Source organism: Anomaloglossus baeobatrachus, chromosome 1, assembly GCF_048569485.1.
Source record: "Anomaloglossus baeobatrachus isolate aAnoBae1 chromosome 1, aAnoBae1.hap1, whole genome shotgun sequence".
Classification (NCBI taxonomy): domain Eukaryota; kingdom Metazoa; phylum Chordata; class Amphibia; order Anura; family Aromobatidae; genus Anomaloglossus; species Anomaloglossus baeobatrachus.
Window position 1 is genome coordinate 817,940,109 of NC_134353.1, and position 21,051 is coordinate 817,961,159.

A 21,051-nucleotide genomic window follows, 5' to 3' on the forward strand; every position below is an offset into this window, starting at 1 on the left:
TGTGGTGATAATATTAGTAAGTTTATATTTGTACTCTATAGCGGATGGTCAACCAGTGCAATGACTGGCACAGGGTAGAGGCATCGGTGTAGCCATTGGACAGAAGTATTATCCTGGCTGCCTTATTCCAGATGGATTTGAGAGGGAAGAGTTTAGTAAGAGGGAGAACAATTAGTAGAAAGTTACAGCAGTCCAGGTGAGAATGAATCAGAGCAACGATAAGTTTTTGCAGAATCAAAGGGAAGAAAAAGTCAAAATCTTGAGATGTTTTTGACGTGCAGGTGACATGAGTTAGTGATTGATCGAATATAGGGAATGACTGGAGAATCTGAATCAAATATAACCGCATGACAGCAGGTGAGCTGCTTGAGAGTTATGGTAGAACCACACATGGAAATGGCAATCTCAGGTTTAGACTACTTTCACACATCCATTTTTTTGCCGTCAGGCACAATCCGTGTGTGCCTGATGCACACTGAGTGGTTGCAGTGAGACAGCTGTCACTCAGCATGGGGGTTCGTCTGACTGCAACCAATCATGGGGACTGGTGGGCGGGGGAAGCAGTGAATACGAGATGGAATAATGAGCGGACGGCATTTTCAAAAGCTGGAGAAGCCGCCAAAGCTTTATGACAGCTGTGAAGCGCGGCATCGGTGATCGGTGAGTGTGAGAGGGGGAGACCAACTGACCGACAGAGAGAGAGAGAACGACATCGACAGAGAGACCGACATCGACAGAGAGAGACCGACAGAGAGACTGACACCGACAGAGACTGACACCGACAGAGACTGACACCGACAGAGACTGACACCGACAGAGAGAGAGAGATTTTCTAACCAGAAAGGAATTTACACATCTGAGCATGCGCAATTAAAAAAACAGATCCGTCGGTGAAATGCGTTTTTTGCCGCATTACGAACGATCCGGCGCCCATAGGCTTTCTTTTAACAACACGCCGCATGTCGTCGGATCCGGCACGGTGCGGTTTTTTTGCCGGTGAAAAAAAATCGTTCCCTTGCGTGTCCTTTCCGGCTGCCGGACCTAGAAATTTTGACGGATCCGGCGCACGCCAGATGAAACGCAAGGGCACCAGGCACAATCTGGCGCTAATACAGTTCAATGAGGATAAAAACACATCTGGTGCCGGATCCGTTTTATCCGGTATTCGCCAGATTGTGCCTGACGGCAAAAGCTGGATGTGTGAAAGCAGCCTTAAGGAGCTTAGTAGAGGGAGGAAACACAAGTTCAGTTTTTGACAGATTCATTTTTTGTTAAAAAGATAAAAATATTAGAGACAGTAGACAAACACTGGTATTTTGTAGTAATGCAGGGGTGATATTCGGAGCAGAGGTGTATACTTGGGTGTCATCAGCATATAGATGGTACTGGAAACTGAATCTACTGATGGTTTGTCCAATAGGGGGCGTGTATAGAGAAAAGAGACTAAACCCCGAGGAACCGTGACAGGATAAGAAGAGCAGGATAAAAACCGACAAATATATAGTGAAAAAGCTGTCGGTAAGGTAGGAGGAGAACCAAGAGAGAGGTATCCTTGAGCCTGATGCAGCGGAGCATAGTGCGGGGAGCTGGTGATCCACAGGATCATATGCAGCAGAGATCCAGGAGAATTAGCAGGAAGTAGGATTGTGATATTAGGGAATTAAGAGACAATTTCCTGTTGAATATAGTCACTTGATTTTTAAATAACTGGTCAGGTCGTCAGCACTGAGGGTGATTGGGGCCTGCACTGAGGAATGCGGATGGTGTGTAAAGTGTCAGCGTCATTGAGGATTGTTGGGTTGTGAGGTGATAAGCGTGGTGAAGTAGGCTTGTTTGGAGAGAAGGAAGGCAGTTTTATATCAAATAATATTTCCAATGCAGCTTTCCCTAATAAATGCATTAATTCCTATTTTGCATCGATAAAGCCTAGTGATAGTACAGATATTAAAACATGGACAATAAAAAATAAAGAAAACAAAGAAAAGAAGAATGTAACAATGGTGACTTCATAAAAGTAAACCAAATACTTTATTGAATTTGCCAAAAGACGAGTGTGTACTTACCTCTGTTGCTTCATTGCTTTTCTTATCTGTAGTAGGCTTGGATGTCCCATCTGTTTTCTTACCACATTGCTGAAATAAAACACAATTCCGCTGTTATCAACTATTCCAGGGTCACGCCTGAAAGCAAAACACAGTTTTCCTGCAATATTCCTGCAGTAACCTGTTTCACAGTCTTCTGTTTCCCTATGTAGGACGCCGGAGCAGGTAGTGCAAGATTTGTGCACGTTTTATATCAAACTGGATCTATTATATAATAAATAAATGTAACCAGAAATAAAACACAACACGCAAGCGATTTTATACGATATAGATGGAGACACATCGCTTTTTCTGGAGCGAGGGGCTTGTCAAAATATATAAATCCCTAGGACTGCAATAAAAATGGAAGTGTTAATATCTGAGCCATCTATGACACATCAATACAGCATTTCATAGTTGTCTGATAGGTAGAGGTGCTGCTTCCAATATTTCCATCTTTTGAGAAATTACGATGTGTAATAAGGGTAAATTTGGTTGTTTTTTTAAAAAGGTTGTCTTAAAACAACTGCTGATTGCTGGGGATAGATGTATCCCCCAGTAGTCCAGAAAATGGCGCTCTAAAGTGTCCGGTTTGAATGGAACAGTGGCCAAACGTGGTTCATTCCTTGTCTAGGAGACTGGAGGAGATAGCTGAAGTTGGCTACCTGCCAGTCCAATGTGCAATTAATAGTGCTAAATCTTGGGAGTCCCTAGAGCAGTGATGGCGAACCTATGGCACGCGTGCCAGACAGGGCACGCAGAGCCGTTTGTGCTGGCACGCCGCTGTCGCCACACTGCGCCAGTTTGATCTGCTGGTGTGGTCGCGCCAGCAGCTCAAACTGGTGTTTAGCAGAGGAGACATTTCTCCTCGCTCTGACACTCCTCCTCTCCTGGGCTGCAGACCTGTTGCCTAGGAGACGGAGGAGCGTCAGTAGGCGGCGCCGGTGTCTTGTGGCCGCGCGGGAACTGAAGTGACTGAGGACGCAGCAGTGGAGGAGTGGGGGCCAGAAGGTGAGTTTTTTTTTTTTTATTTTTAGCCTCTGTGCGGCTGTGCCAAGATGTGGGGGGGACAGAGCCTGCACGGGGGAAACATGCAGCGCACGGGGGACACATGGGGGACAGAGCCTGCACGCGGGAAACATGCAGCGCACGGGGGACACATGGGGGACAGAGCCTGCATGGGGGACACATGGGGGACAGAGCCTGCACGGGGGAAACATGGAGCGCACGGGGGACACATGGGGGACAGAGCCTGCACGGGGGACACATGGGGGACAGAGCCTGCACGGGGGACACATGGGGAACAGAGCCTGCACGGGGGAAACATGGAGCGCACGGGGGACACATGGGGGACAAGAGCCTGCACGGGGGAAACATGCAGCGCACGGGGGACACATGGCGGACAGAGCCTGCATGGGGGACACATGGGGGACAGAGCCTGCACGGGGGAAACATGGAGCGCACGGGGGACACATGGGGGACAGAGCCTGCACGGGGGACACATGGGGGACAGAGCCTGCACGGGGGACACATGGGGAACAGAGCCTGCACGGGGGAAACATGGAGCACACGGGGGACACATGGGGGACAGAGCCTGCACGGGGGAAACATGCAGCGCACGGGGGACACATGGGAGACAGAGCCTGCACGGGGGAAACATGCAGCGCACGGGGGACACATGGGAGACAGAGCCTGCACGGGGGACACATGGGGGACAGAGCCTGCATGGGGGAAACATGGAGCGCACGGGGGAAACATGGAGCGCACGGGGGAAACATGGGAGCATGGGGGAAATATGGAGCGCACGGGAGAAACATGGAGCGCACGGGGGAAACATGGAGCGCACGGGGGACAGAGCCAGCACGGGGCAAACATGGAGCGCACGGGGGACACATGGGGAGCACGGGGGACACATGGAGCGCACGGGGGACACATGGGAGCATGGGGGAAACATGGAGCGCACTGGGGAAACATGGGAGCACGGGGGAAACATGGAGCGCACGGGGGAAACATGGGAGCATGGGGGAAAAATGGAGCGCACGGGGGAAACATGGAGCACACGGGGGAAACATGGAGCGCACGGGGGACAGAGCCAGCACGGGGCAAACATGGAGCGCACGGAGGACACATGGGGAGCACGGGGGAAACATTGGAGCACGGGGGACAGAGCCTACATGGGGGACACATGGGGAGCACGGGGGACAGAGCCAGCACGGGGGAAACATGGGAGCACGGGGGACAGAGCCAGCACGGGGAAACATGGAGCGCACGGGGACAGAGCCAGCACGGGGGAAACATGGGGAGCACGGGGGACAGAGCTAGCACGGGGGAAACATGGGGAGCACGGGGGACAGAGCTAGCACGGGGGGAACATGGGAGCATGGGGCATATACAAACAGAGCATGGGGCAAACAGAGCACGGGGAAAACATGGAGAGCACGGGTAAAACATGGCTGCAAAGATGGAGAGAAACGTGCAAAGATGGAGAGAAACGTGGCTGCAAAGATGGGGGAAACATGGCTGCAAAGATGGGGGAAACATGGCTGCAAAGATGGGGGAAACATGGCTGCAAGGATGGGGGTAAATATGACTGTAAGGATGGGGGAAATCATGCCAGGATGGGGTACATTTAGCAGGAAGGGAAACATGCCAGGAAGGGGTACATTTACCAGTATGGGGGATACATTTACCAGTATGGGGGATACATTTACCAGAATGGGGGATACATTTACCAGAATGGGGGATACATTTACCAGAATGGGGGGAAACATGAAAGGATGGGGGGGAAACATGCCAGGATGGGGGTACATGAACATGCCAGGATGAGGAAAAATGCCAGGATGGGGAACATTTAGCAGGAAGGGTGACATTTATCAGGATGGGGTACATTTACCAGGATAAGGGAACATGCCTGGATGAGGTACATTTACCAGGATGGGGTCATTTAACAGCATGGGGGAACATGCCAGGATGGGATACATTTACCAGGATGGGGTACATTTACCAGGATGGGGTCATTTAACAGCATGGGGGAACATGCCAGGATGGGATACATTTACCAGGATGGGATACATTTACCAGGATGGGGTACATTTACCAGGATGGGGTACATTTACCAGGATGGGGTCATTTAACAGCATGGGGGAACATGCCAGGATGGGATACATTTACCAGGATGGGGTACATTTACCAGGATGGGGTCATTTAACAGCATGGGGGAACATGCCAGGATGGGATACATTTACCAGGATGGGGTACATTTACCAGGATGGGGTACATTTACCAGGATGGGGCCATGATGTGGACAAATATACCAGAATGTAGGAAATATATATCAGGATGGTAGACATGTTTACCAGGAAATGGCCAGGAAGGGGACATAACTACACAATGAAAGGGGAGAATAGCAACTCGTACGTCTTTATGGGATTTCAAGATCTTCAGACTTTGAAATGTAGATGTGGATTACAGGGTGACATCTGATTGCATTCCAGGCTAAAATCTCTGTCTAATATGCTGCAATTTATTTCCAGAAAGATCAATCCAACTGCTGTCTGGAAAGGGCAGGGGCTCAGCTCCAATGTGTGGTAAGCTTGCATGAGCGTGATGCCCCCTGCTGAAGAGAAGAGAAGACTGCAAAGGTAAGGTTAAAATCAATTATTTACATAATAGGATTGGTTGGCACTTTGGAAAAAAAAATGGGTTTAGAACTACAGTTTGGGCACTCGGCCTGTAAAAGGTTCGCCATGACTGCCCTAGAGGGTAGACAAAAGGCATTTTTACTTTTTCTGTAGCTTTCTTAACTGAAGAATATGTATGTTGTGCTAACAGCCTTGTATTTCACTATACCCATAAACTACAATCTAAGACGTACTGTACATGCATATAGTGGCAATTCCATAACTAGAATATCAAGCAGGGGTTGAGGGACACTATTTTTCAATCAAGGGACCTAAATAAGTGTGACATGCAATGTAGTATTGGCTGCTCCTCTTCTCTCGCTGACATGGAAATTATAACGTACACAGCCACACAAATACAAGCATTTTGTGTCCAGATGGTTGGGGGCCGCGCAGAATGGCATTGTGATCTGCCTGTGGCCCCAGGTTGTGACCCCAGAGTTTCAATTAAATTTTCCCTAATCCTACAATTCTAGCCTACCACCTTTCCCCAGGAATCCCAGAGTATGAGAAATGCCACCTATTCCCGAGTTGCAGCATAGAAGCTAATATAAAAACCGTGAAGTGTGATACTGAAGCAGTGATATAATTTGAGCCTTGGCAGAATAGTGCTACAGAACATATACACTCATCACATTGCTATAATACTTCCCCTCTAAGAAACATTAACCAATTCCTCCTCTTTCAAGTAGAAATAAGCCAAATTACATCACAGTTCCTAATGTTCCCAAGCTAATTTTAAAGACAAAAATAACAATCAAACAAGACAATGTTATGTGCATTTGGGTCTACTCTCTGATGCAGAACATTTAGGAAAAGACATAAGCCCCGATTCATTAAAAGTGGCATTATGCATACCAGTCATAATGAAGGGACTGCTGGAGCAATATGCACCTAATTCCTTAGGAGTACGCCTCTTCCTGGCATGCGCCTCCGCTGCAAATTTCACTCCAGTCCCTGACTAGGACTAAGGAATGGAGTGCATTTATGTCAAAATTTATGTAATAAAAGTGCTATAAATTTTGATGAAGCTGGGGGAGGGCTTGGCCACTCTGTGTCTTGCTCCAGCCCTGTTTACTTAGGCAAAACTGGCCCAGACTAGCGTAAAAAATGTAAACATCAAAAGGTTTTAGTTGCACAAATGTTTTGTGATATTTCAAGGTATTTTAAGCCAGGATTCTGACATCCGCACCTTTGATGAATTTGCCCATCCAATCCACATAGGCATAGAAATCAAACCATAGATGTCTATAAATTAAGATATATGCAATAATGAGAAATTACACAGGGAGAAGTTATTAAACAAATGTAGAAAGAGGTGCAAAAATCCATGTAAAGTCATTATACCTGCTGAAATCTATCAGTAATTAGAAAGCAATCTTACAACTTAGTGAAAAATAATACTAGCTGATTCAACTGGTGGCCTGTAAAAAGGTACAAGAAACATCACATGATGAGTAAAACTAGTGAGCGGTGTCAAGACCTTTGCAACCGTATTGCTGCAAAACATACTGACAGCATTGGTTACAGAAGAATTTCTAAACTACTGATGGTTCCAGTGAGCATTGTTGAGGCAATTATCCGAAAGTGGAAAGACGATTTCACCATAAATCAGACACGACCATGAGCTCCCCGCAACATTTCAGACAGAGGAGTAAATAAAATATCAGAAGTTTTTGACTCTTGGACAACTCTACCTGTGGAGAGCTACAGAAAGACCCAGAATCAGCAGGTATAATTGTTTCAAACAAAACAAAAACTAATGCACTCCACCTCCGTGCCCTGTATACATGTTCACCACAGAAAGACTCCACTGCTGAACAAAAACCATGGTCAAGAGAGTATAAAGTTTACTCAACAATATTTAGACAAGTCTGTAAAATATTGGGAGAATAGTCTGGACATATGAGATCAAAATTGAACTTTTGGATGCCATAATGCACACCATGTTAGAGGCAAGAAGGCACTGCATATGACCCCAAAAACACCATACCAGCAGTGAAGTTTGGAGGGCGGAACATCATGGTGTGGGGCTGTTTTTCAGCATATGGCACTGGCAAACTTCATATACTGTACTTAAAAGGAAAGATGAATTGACAAATGCACTGAGACATTCTTAATACATATCTGCTACCACCTACCAGGATGCTGAAGATGAAATGAGGGTGGACATTTCAGCAAGACAATGATCCCAAACACACAGCCAAGAAAACTCTCAATTGGTTTCAGAGAAAGAAAATAAAGCTGCTAGAATGGCCCAGCCAATCACCTGACCAGAATCCAATAGAAAATTAATAGAAGGAACTAAAGCTCAGAGTTCCTGCAAGGAGCCCACGGAACCATCAGGATTTGAAGAGTTTGTGTGGAGAAATGGGCCAAAAATCACACCTGAGCAATGCATGCAAATTGTTTCTCCATACAAGAGGCGTCTTGAAGCTGTCATCACCAACAAAGGATTTTGTACAAAGGGTTAAATAAATTACAGTAAGTGTGTTCAATACTTTTCCTCTGTGTCATTTCTCATTCTTGCACATCACTAAATTTATGGACGTCTATGGTTTGATTTTGTAGCCTGTGTGGATTGGATGGGTTCGTACAGACATCTGGTGAGAAATTCATGAGAATAGCACCTTTAGAAATATATTTACTTAGAAACTTGGTGAAGTGTTCAAAACTTATTTCACCCATTGTAGCATGTTAGTGGAGGTTGATTCAATTCCCAAGTGAGTTACATAGCTTATAGAAGAAGTGTGAAGCATGGAACACCTCACAGCCCTATTAAATAACACGGTTGAGCGATTTGAAGCAATTTGGACTCCTTGGGACACATACTGGGTGCAAAGGGACTGTACATGGACATGGTTAGGAAAAGTAGGTCATGTAATGTGTACTGAAATAGAAGCGTTCCCTAACTCCTTCCCCCCTTCTTTCTGTGTCAATGTCCTGCCTTGTCATTGTTCTTGTCTAAATTTAATTATAAGATCTAGACTTTTCAGTGTTGAGATCATCCATTGCTAGTGTTAGATTAACAAGATAAACTGTATACTATTGAAGGCTACTAGCTGGAGTTTTGTATTGTTATTTTGTAACATCATTTTGAAAATTCAATAAAAATTAATTTAAAAAAAATGAACGTCTGAAGGAGACCTAAGTGGGCGTGGATAACAATAGACCATAATTGTTCCATCAAATTAATGGAAATATAACACCAGTGGGAACAAATCCTTCAAAGCCTTCTACCTAAAATTTGGCTATTTTTCCTGACTTTCCCTCAGCATCCATGTTTGTTTTGTTGAGGGCAATAATCTGCTGTAATGCAACTTTACATTAACTTGTCTTGGAAAGAAAAGATCAGTGTGACACTAATCATTACACGAACAAGTCAAGAGGCAGTATAGTCAAATGTTCTGGGGTTCGGTACCAGGAGAGCACGTCAAGATTAAGGGGATAGACAGAGGCGTAGTCAGGTGAAGGTTCCGTCAGAATATCTGGATGGTAGTGGATCAGGGCACAGGGACATAGTCAGAGGAACAAAGTCAGAGCTCTGACAGCAAAAGATCAATCCACAGAGCACAGATAACCAAGGCCAACAAGCACCACTAAACAGAAGACTAAGACGGGCAGTGCTCTCGGATAAACTGCTCAGCTAAGTAGCTGGGCAATCACTGGGAACAAGGAACTCCTGCAGAAACCTAGAATCTCCCAGCATGAGATTGGATGACTGAGCTGTCTCTCAAAAAACTGACCGCTCAGCACACCCCACCTCCAGGTTGGACACCAGAGCTGTCACTCACCCAACCGGCAGCTCAGCACACCTTGATCCCAAACGGCAGCTCAGCACACCCTGATCACTGAGCCGTGCGGATGCATCAGTAGGAGAAGCTTGAGAGTTACATATTTTTCACCAGTGAAAATCAATCTTGAAAGTCTGATGGTAAAACCTGACCAATTACTGCTGAAACTCCAGATTCAAAACACTGATTACAATTGCAGTATTTTTTTTGCATATGTGAAAAATCACTGAAATCTGAATGAGGCCTTAAAATGTGTGTCATCGCAACAGAAACCTGATGAATAAGAAGTAAAGGTGACTCTGCATTTTGCGTAGTCTGTTTGGCATAGGGAACATATACCAAACATATTTGCAGGTCTCTATTAACTCATCGGAGGATAAGAGTATCCTTTTGGCCTCCCTTGGGCCAGTGCCTGATAAAATTAAACTTTTTTCTGCACTGTGGAAACATACAACACATTAGTATCCATTGCATTATTGTCCACCATTGTTTATCAGTACACAAATTATAAACCATGTGGTCAACATTTTTTGTTTATGATGGGAGCCTATGGTCCACGGATAGTGATAGTGCGCTTTACAGAGTGGAAGCATATAGAGGTATATATACCCTGCATTATTTTCCTAATTATATTTTCCTGGTGTGTAAAATTAAATAGCCTCAATCTCTTATTTTAAACACAGCTTTAAGAATGCAGCCTCAATTCACTAGGGATGAAATCTCCAAAATTAGCTTTTCCTCCCTGCATTCCTCAGAAAAGAAGTATGGAAAAAGATATCTATATGGCAAGTCTTCTAAGGTGTGTAAAAAGTGTGTAAAAAATTTTCATTAAAAGGGTTCCAGCGGTGTGGTCCTGGGGCTCACGCGAGCCCCGAGCCCAATCACCACCAGCCTCGCTCCCCGCCTTAGGACGTGTAAGTAATTAATAGGAAGTGAGTGTCAGCGAAGGCCATTGGGTGCAGGGGTAACATGAACGCGAGAGCTGACACAGCTGGAAACAGAACTAGAGGTGAGTATAAGCAAACATGGGGGATGAAAAGGGGTTGTCCTACAAAGTGGACAACCCCTTGAAAATACAGCTGTTTCATATTAAAAAGTAGTTCAAAGCACTGTAATGTTGCTAAACAATAGAAAGAGTTAAAAAATAATGCCAACCCATGACCTGACACCCCCCAAAAAGACGAAATATGACGGAAATACAGTGCACAAGATCATAAGACAATAGGGAAGTGGGCGGTAAGATTTTGACAGCTGCTTTTCAGGTCAGGCTCACTTATTTTGATCTATCCATGCATGTAAACCAAGAAACACAGAGTTTGTTGAGAAATAATTTAACACTTTAGGTCTCTTGGGCATTTAGGCTTAGAAGAGAAAAAAAGCACTCAACTCCTTTTGTACATAACAATTTCAAGTGTATCGCAATGTAAAATTATAAAGACTTTGAATATGGCTAAGGACACACAGCGAGTAAAATGGAGCAAGTGGAATGCGATAAAAAAAAAAAAAATTACCTTCCACTTTGACCAATTTTACTCTATGGGGTCGCTCCCATGTGCAATTTTTTTCTCAGCCCTAATCGGACAGAGAAAACAATAGTAGCATGCTGCAGCTGGAATCCTATTTGTTTTCACTCGCACCCATACAAATCTATGGGTGCTTGAGAGACATTGCACTGCACTCGCATGACACCGGAGTGCAGTGCGATATCCCCCTCAGCTTACAATGGAGGAGATTAGTCCCTGTCTCTCCTCCACAGTGCCCACCTTCTCCTCCACAGCTGGGCATCATAGGGGCATACCACTCAGCTTACACTCCAGCAGAGCGGGAGCAAAGTGTCATACAATGCACTCACAGTAATGCTTGTGTGGCTTCAGCCTATCTGATTATCTACAGCACTTAATATCAAAAGATTCAGAGATTCTGGAGAAATCCATGTGCACAAGGGACAAGACAATGGTCAATATTGGATGCTTGTACTCTATGGACACTCAGGCGGCACAGCATTAATAACAGACATGATTCAGTCTTATAAATCATTGCATGGGCTCAGGAATACTTCCGGAAACCATTGTCTGCGAACTCAGTTCTTTGTGCATTCCACAAACGCAAGTTAACAGGTTATTCCCATCTCCAACATCCTATCCCAATATGTAGTAGGTATAATAATAATAATAATTATTATTATTATTGTTATTATGAAGAAGAATATTAGCAAATACCTCCAATTAGAAATGTAGTGTAGTTCTCCTGATATAGCCATATCTCTTACCTTATGTGCAGGGCATGGCAGCTTACGTCCACTCATATAGTAGCAGCTAGTTAATTCGCTGCTTGTGGTCGTACCCATGGCTACGTAAGCTGCAATGCCCTGCACATTAGGTAAGAGACATGGCTATATCAGGAGAACTATGCTACATTTCTAAGTGGAGGTATTTGCTAATATTATCATTATTACACCTATTACATATTGGGATAAGATGTTGGAGATAGGAATAACCCTTTGAATGCCACAATAAACAAAATGGGGTGTTACACGCAGCGATATTACTAGCGATATCGCTGGTGTAAGCACCCGCCCCCGTCGTTTGTGCGTCACGGGTAAATCGCTGCCCGTGACGCACAAAATCGGTTGGAGCCGTCACACGGACTTACCTGCCTAGCGACGTCGCTGTGGCCGGCGAACCGCCTCCTTTCTAAGGGGGCGGTCCGTGCGGCGTCACTAAGCGGCCGCCCAATAGAAGCGGAGGGGCGGAGATGAGCGGGACGTAACATCCTGCCCACCTCCTTCCTTCCACATTGCCGGCAGCCGCAGGTAAGCTGTAGTTCGTCGCTTCCAAGGTGTCACACGTAGTGATGTGTGCTGCCTCGGGAATGACGAACAACCGGCGTCCTCTACAATCAACGATATTTTGAAAAGGAACGACGTGTCAACGATGGACGATAAGGTGAGTATTTTCCATTGTTAACGGTTGTTCCTTGCTGTCAAACACAACGATGTCGCTAACGATGCCGGATGTGCGTCATGGAATCCGTGACCTCGGCGATATATATCGTTAGATCCGTCGTTGCGTGTGACGCCACCTTTAAACTATATAGCTAAATCTCCAGAAGTTGTATGATGTGTAAGTGATTTTTTTTTTTGCTTTGTCATCAGCGATGACACATTTTAATTTTTAGATGTTGCTCTCCAACCAATAACGGTCTACAGAGGCTAAACCTGTTTGTTCTTGACCCAATTCATTAGCATTTGCAGAACCATTCTTGCAAGTGTTATAATTAAAGATAACCTGTTACCATATATAGTGGATCCCTCCCTAATAGATGAGCTAAGAATAGTAATCTATTGGGTGCTATTGTATCCACAGAGGTCCCAATAATAGTCTCATTTTACAAGCTATGTGTGCCCTGGTATAAATTAGAGGGCAAAACTAGCTACAATAAGGAATGTGATGATTACGATACAAACACCTCTGGAGGACGTTACCCCGACTATACTGGAGGGGGAGGATAATGTATGCGCAGGGAACCAAAATGAACTTAGTACTGCTGGATCAGATCTGAGTATTGTGCCATGATTTGCAGTGTTCACATGGATAAAACCTATGATACTGAAAGACCTGATTATTAAACCAGTCTAATTTTAAAGTCTAATTTAATTTTAATTAAGTGCAGATGATGATTATTGTGTTTAGCAATTTTATAATTATGTTTAATGGCTCTAACAGCTTATCTTCATGATGCAAACATTGCATAATATATATATTGCAGTAATTATTCTCATTTCTACAAAATAATTAGCTAAAGCAACCAAGTGGTGCGTACGAGAATGTCCTACCAGACAGTCATTGAATTTCTGCCATCGGCTTAGGGTACCGTCACAGTTTAGCGAGGCTCCAGCGATCCCACCAGCGAGCTGACCTGGTCAGGATCGTTGGTGCGTTGCTACATGGTCGCTGGTGAACTGTCAATCAGGCAGATCTCACCAGCGACCAGTGACCAGCCCCCAGCGACATGTGGAAGCGATGCTGCGCTTGGTAACTAAGGTAAATATCGGGTAACCAAGCGCTTGGTTACCCAATATTTACCTTGGTTATCAGCGCACACCGCTTAGCGCTGGCTCCGTGCACTCATAGCCAGAGTACACATAGGGTTAATAAGCAAACCGCTTTGCTTATTTACCCGATGTGTACTCCGGCTACGTGTGCAGGGAGCCGGCACTGGCAGCCTGAGAGCGGCGGACGCTAGTAACTAAGGTAAATATCGGGTAACCAAGTAAAGCGCTTCGCTTGGTTACCCGATATTTACCTTGGTTACAGATTACCGCAGGCTGCCAGACGCCGGCTCCTTGCTCCCTGCACATTCAGATCGTTGCTCTCTCGCTGTCAAACACAGCGATGTGTGCTTCACAGCGGGAGAGCAACGAGCAAAAAATGAACCAGAGCAGTGTGTAATGAGCAGCGATTTCACAGTAGGGGCCAGATCGCTGCTCAGTGTCACACACAGCGAGATCGCTAATGAGGTCACTGCTGCGTCACAAAAACCGTGGCTCAGCAGCGATCTCGCTATGTGAGAAGTACCCCTTAATGCTAGGGCTAAACTGAAACTTTTTTGTGGCTCTACTCAATGAGTAACCCTTTAAGGGTTCTTCCCACTGTAGTAGGTTATCCCTTCAGTGATCCCAAAAATCAAGGGCTCTGGAACCCCATCTTGAATGGAGCTCGACCTCTGCTCCAATCATTGACTGCTACAAGAAGTGGAGTACATCAGTATTAAAAAGTAAACTGCAATTCTATATGTATGGATCTGTATGATTATAGAACTACCAAATTTAAAGAGGAAGGAGACAAAACTCTAGTGCTAACTATTGGAAGTAGCAATCCTAAAAGTCAAAAGTGGCTCTTTAAACAAGCCTTTTCATATGACCTACGATTTATGCCAGATCAGAACCTCAATTTGCAGACATGGTGTTTCGGGATGATTGTCCCTCGTCAGTGCAAAGTATGAGATCTGATCTGGCTTTATGAGACGCTAAAGTGGGGTCTAAGGAGAGAACGTTTCTCCTTACTGCGACTGACAAACCAGTCTGGCTGTCAGTGGTGAGGAGTCTTATAGCTGCAATGCTCCTCTGGGATATATTCAAATTGTCTCTTCAGGGAGGAAGGAGACAAACTCTACTGCCACCTATTGGAAGTAGCAATCCTAAAAGTGAAAAGTGGCTCTTTAACAAGCCTTTTCATATGACCTACGATTTATGCCAGATCAGAACCTCAATTTGCAGAAACGGTGTTTCGGGATGATTGTGCCTCATCAGTGCAAAGTATGAGATCTGATCTGGCTTTATGAGAATATTTGAATATATCCCAGAGGAGCATTGCAGCTATAAGACTCCTCACCACAGACAACCAGATTGGTTTGTCAGTCTCCGCAAGGAGAAAGGTTCTCCCCTTAGATCTTAAATGTAATTGATAATTTACAAAATATCATTCACGCATTGTAAAGTTATAAAATATTGCAATATACTTTACAAGAAATAAAATACCTTCTTTCCCTCATTTTCTCGCTGACTCTGCGGTGCAGTACCGTTTCAACTGCACAGATCATGCTCCTTCAGATGCTCCTTCAGTTGCTGCTTGGCAACAATCTCTAGACTACAAGCAAGTTATCCAAGTTATCAGTGACCTAGACATTGTGCTTCTGCTTGACACCCCCATTCACAGTCAGGGGTAGTTTCTAAAACTGATAACTTGCTTACAACGTATGGATCTTGCAAAGCAGCAACCAAAAGCAGCTTCTAAAGGAGCATGAACTTGGCCTGTTAAAATGTCACTGCAAAAATTGTATTTGGGAGAGAAAAATAAGGTAATGAAGCATACAATATTTCATAACTTTGCAATACCCGAATGATAATTAAATTTAAAAAAAAGTTTAGTTACTCTTTAAAAAGTTTTTCATACTTTTGTTAAATTTTATGAAAGAAATAGCAATAGGAAAGAGAGTAACCGCTGTTTGTTATGTATGGAGGTCAATTTTTCTTAATGCAAAATCCCTTTAAAAAATGTTTTAAAGACCTATTCATTTCTATTGTAAAAACCACCTTGTTGTTCATATGTTCAGTGTTTTGAATGTTTTTTTCTGCTTCAGAAAAATGGCTAGAGCAAAAAACAAAAAGCATATCACTTCTTTGAAGCGACCCCTGATGGAATAGGCACTTTCAAATCAAAAGATTGAAAAAAAAAATCTGCATCAAGAAGAAAAAATAAAATCTTCCAAAATTCTTTATCAACTTCAAAACTGTGCTTGTTTTTCGCACAGTGAAAACTGATATGTGGTGTAGCTGGGAGCTCAATCTGCGCACGCGCTCACTCTGGGCGCCATCATTTGAATCCAGAGCATCTGGGACACCCGCCGCACAGTCACCACAGCTTCTGATGTCAGGACAGCCAGCCGGCTGCCCATACAGAGAGGCAGCCAGCCAGCCGGCCGCCCGCACAGAGAGGCACCCGGCTGGCCGCCCGCATAGACAGCCGCCCGCACAGGGAGGCAGCCGGCCGCCCGCAGACAGCCCCCCGCACCAATTTTCCACCTCCTGGTAACCTATATTTGGATTTTAAGACGCACCCCTCATTTTCCTCCCAAATTTGTGGAGGAAAAGTGCACATTATCAGAAAAAATATGGTAACTGGTTTAAGGATAGAATAATTTACAGTTCGAAAATTACAAAATTTTCAACTAAATTTCTATATTTTCACAAATAAACGCAAAAAATATTGACCTCACACTGGTCAGATTTCCAAAATTTGGTCTGGCCATTAGGCTAAGGACACATGGGCATTTAGCATCCGATGTGAGAGATGTGTTCTGCTAATGATCCCCAACTCCAGCTCTACTGCCAGTGTAAGCCGAGTCATTATACTGTGATGCGATATTGTAATCACATCACAGCCGCAGAGGAGAGGGCGGGCACTGTGGAGGAGGGAGAGGGACTAATCTCCCTATTTCCTCTATTATCAGCTGATGCGTATATCGTACTGCACTCCGGTGTAATGCGAGTGCAATGCAATGTTTCTCTCGCACCCATAGACTTGTATGGGTGCGAGTGAAAATGAATTAAATTCCACCCACAGCATGCTGCGATTGTTTTCTCGGTCCGATTAGGGTTGACCAAAAAAAATAAAACAAAATCACACATGGGAGCTGCCCCATAGAGTAACATTGGTCCAAGTGGAATACAATGTTTTTATCGCAATCCACTTGCTCTGTTTTACTCACCGTGTGTTCTTACCCTTAAGGTCGAAATTGGCTCCATCACTAACGGGTTAAAAACAGGGTTTATGAAGACTTTTTTTTCAACATAGGATTTGGAGTAAAACACAATAAAGGGCTGGTTAGGCAGGGTATTTAGTAATAAACATACAAATACTGGTGGGTTGGAGGGTCCTGTCAGGTTCCCTTTAATAAATGAGTACGAGTAGCACTACACAGTCTTTGTGTAGCCCGAGGCCTACAAATTAGATGCAATTAGTTTCAAAGGAAGACTCAGAACCTAACTGCACTGAAGACCAAGTGTCAGCGTTCTAGTTTGCTTCCGGGAATGATTATGGTCTTTATTTTCTTTTTTTTTATTACAAAAAAGCTTTCTGATCTGCGATCAGAAATTTCTTCTGTGCCAGATTCCCACGCTGTTTTGTTGGCTCAATAATCCAATAACAAGGTTGCAGGTTTAAAAATTAATTAGAAAATGAAAAATGTTGGGATCCCGCCATCATTAGGGAATCTGAACTCTTCTTAGCTGTCCACAGAGATGTGACCGTTAGGGATGCAGAGGTTTTATAATGCTAAGCCCCTCTGTGATAGTTGTGACACCAGCGCTATACATGGCCTAGAACAAGGGGATGTGCACACAGCATCTTCATTTTTCAGGGTGAAGCTGCTTCAGGAAAATGACGGTGGTCTTTTTATTGGCTTTGCTGTTAGTTTTATTGAATTTTTTCTTTTAACCTGCTCCGGTGGCTTCAAAAAGAGTCCTTCAGAAAAATAGACGTGCTACTTTCTTTAACTGCTTTATGGTTTCCAAACCATCAAATGATTAAAAGTAGTAACAAGACAGAACACACGCACAGCAGTGTCGATTTTACATTGCTGCGCATTATGTTCTTTATTTGTGGCAGTTTTGTGGCACTTTTTCAAGCGGAATCCAGGCAGAACGCTATTGAAAAAAATGTTGGCACAAATCCTTAGGGGCACTTTGCACATTGCGACATCGCAGGCCGATGCTGCGATGCCGAGTGCGATAGTCCCCGCCCCCGTCGCAGCAGCGATATGTGGTGATAGCTGGCGTAGCGAAAATTATCGCTACGCCAGCTTCACACACACACTCACCTGCCGTGCGACGTCCCTGTGGCCGGCGACCCGCCTCCTTGTTAAGGGGGCGGGTCGTGCGGCGTCACTGCGACGTCACACGGCAGGCGGCCAATCGGAGCGGAGAGGCGGAGATGAACAGGATGTAAACATCCTGCCCACCTCCTTCCTTCCGCATAACCTACGGAAGCCGCGGTGACGCCGGTAGGAGATGTTCCTCGCTCCTGCGGCTTCACACACAGCGGTGTGCTGCCGCAGGAGCGAGGAACAACATCGGACCGTCGCGTCAGCGTAATTATGAATTACGCCGACGCTGCACCGATGAAACGATTACGACGCTTTTGCGCTCGTTAATCGTATCATCTAGGCTTTACACACTGCGATGTTGCATGCGATGCCGGATGTGCGTCACTTTCAATTTGACCCCACCGACATCGCACCTGCGATGTCGCAGTGTGCAAAGTGCCCCTTAGTCTATGTTTACATTGCGTTTTTGCTTCATTTGCATGACTGTGCCTAACGCCCCCGTCACATTTAACGACTTTCCAGCAATCCCGACAATGATAGGACCTGATAAGGATCGCTGGTAAGTCGCTACGTGGTCGCTGGTGAGATGTCACACAGTCAGATCTTCCCAATGATGCAGCAACGATACAGCAACCGTAGCGATCTATATAACAACCTCGGTGGTCCTGAGCTCTGAGTCGTCGACGTGGTCGTTGGTAAGGCGTCAAACACACCAATGCATCCTGCCCAGCAGGCAGCAAGACCTCGACGATCAAAAAATGGTCCAGGCCATTCTGACATGACCAGCGATCTCACAGCAGGGGCCTGGTCGCTGCTATGTGTCAAACGTAGCGAGATCGCTGGCGAGGTCGTTGTTGCGTCACAGAATCTGTGCCTCAGCAGTGATCTCGCTATGTGTGAAGGTACCTTAAGGTTCAATCTGAGCTCACCTGAACATGATTGCAACAAACTTTGGTAAATTTTCATCAAAATCTGCTTAGTTGCACACAAGGTTTGTCGTAGATGTTGCAGAAGACGCAATTAATGGTGTTCTCTCTCTTTTTGCACTATTAATAATGTAAGGCTGAGGTCACATGTCCTGTAATCATTCTTGGAACGGATATTGCAGAGATCCGTTGGGAAAATGATGTCTGCCGGATTTTGTAAGATGGGATGCTATGGAGAACGGATTCATTAATGGATTGCTAGTTAACTTTTTTCTTAAACGGATCCAGTAAGAAAACAAATGGATCCATTATAAATCCAAGAAAAACGGATGGCTAAATATCAATCTGGTAACAGATCCGTTCTACATAGACTCCATTGTTAAAAAAAGCGAATGGAACAAACAGCAGTTATTTAATAATGGACAAAAAAATTGTGTTTGCACAAATTTCCCCATGGATCACTACAGGATCTGTTCTAACAGATGATTACAGGGCATGTGAACTCGGCCTAAAACGGGCTTTACACGCTACGATATTGCTAGCAATTGCTAGAGATATCGTACGCAAACGCACCTGCCCCCGTCGTGCATGCGATTTCGTGTGATCGCTGCCGCAGCGAACATTATCGCTACGGCAGCGTCACACGCACTTACCTAGTCGGCGGCGTCGCTGTGACTGCCGAACAATCCCTCCCTCAAGAGGGAGGGACGTTTTGGCATCACAGCGACGTCACCGCGATGTCACTAAGCGGCCGGCCAATCAAAGCGGAGGGGCGGAGATTAGCAGGACGTAACATCCCGCCCACCTCCTTCCTTCCGCATTGCAGCCGGCGGCAGGTAAGGAGACGTTCCTCGCTCCTGCGGTGTCACACACAGCGATGTGTGCTGCCGCAGGAGCAACGAACCATATCGATAATCAACCATTACTGATTTTTGGTTTTGGGACGACCTCTCCATGGTGAACGATTTTCACCATTTTTGAGGTCGCTTAAGGTTGCTGGTAAGTGTCACACGCTGCGATATCGTTAATGACACCGGATGTGCGTCACTAACAACTTGATCCCTGACGATAAAACATTAACGATATCGTAGCGTGTAAAGCCCCCTTATCTGTGTAGAGCCACTGTCAGATTCCTCTGCGGTTTATCTCACTAAGAACATCAGTCTAAAATCGGTTAATGCGGGATCCGTATCTCCCCTAAACTCATCTGTCAGGGGAGTGTCCGGAAGCACCCTAACACATCAGCATGGTCCGCGTGCTAGACAACCTGCAAGGGTACCTGACCACACCACCAGGCACAGGTGCCATCTAAGCTGGACAAGGGACCAGTGGGCCTCAGTGCTGCTCACTGATGAAAGTCGATTCACACTGAGCAGAAATGATGGCTACCAACGATTTGGAAACGTCAAGGAGAGTGTGGTGGTATTAGTGTGGGCAGAGGTGTCTAGTCAGTATACTTTGTGAATCATACAGTGACAAGCCCTTAATACTTGAATAACATCATTAATCCAGTCATTGTGCCTCTGCATGAAAAACAAAGACCTAATTCCATCTTAAGAAGATGTAGAAACTTGGCACTCAAGATCAATGTGAATAGTGGATTTTATTGTGAAGAACTTGTGGGACCAACACAAGCACAGATGTTTCGATCAAAAGACCTTCATCAGTGTGTGTGCACAGGGGTCTCAAAAAGTATAGTAGTGTTGCTGGGTATGATGCGGTGTCCAACGCTGTCAGTGGACACAGCGTCATACCCAGCAATGCTGCTCGCCATAAAACGATACTTTCTGAGAACCCTGTACACTGATGAAGGTCTTTTGACCGAAACATCTATGCTTGTGTTGGTCCTACAATTCTTCATAATATAAAATACTATTCACATTGATCTTCAGTGCCAAGTTTCTACATTTACTTGAGATGGTTTTGGACCCTACTTGTGCACCACCCCAGAAGTGCCGTGTGTATCAACTCACTAATTTCATGTTAATGGATAACAATTCTCCAGCTCATTAAAGTCGCATCATTAGTGAACTGCTGCTGGAGACTGGGGTACCTGAAATGGAGAGGCCTGCACTTTCTCCAGACCTGAATTCCATGTCCGTCTAGAGGTTCGAAACTTTGTACCCCAGAACCTCAATGACTTGAGGGCCATCCTTCAAAAAGAATGGATGCCATGCCTCAGCAG

The 21,051-nt window shown here is 45.1% G+C and overlaps 1 protein-coding gene across 6 annotated transcripts in view; it reads right to left on the reverse strand.

Moving 5' to 3' along the window:
• The window catches only part of CAST (calpastatin), a 330,646-nt gene that overhangs the window by 220,660 nt on the left and 88,935 nt on the right, over positions 1–21,051 (reverse strand). For all 6 annotated transcript variants that reach the window (XM_075325071.1, XM_075325072.1, XM_075325075.1 and 3 more), the window contains one exon: positions 2,064–2,132. In XM_075325071.1, the coding sequence (XP_075181186.1) occupies positions 2,064–2,132 (69 nt within the window). The remainder of the gene's footprint in view (positions 1–2,063; positions 2,133–21,051) is intronic.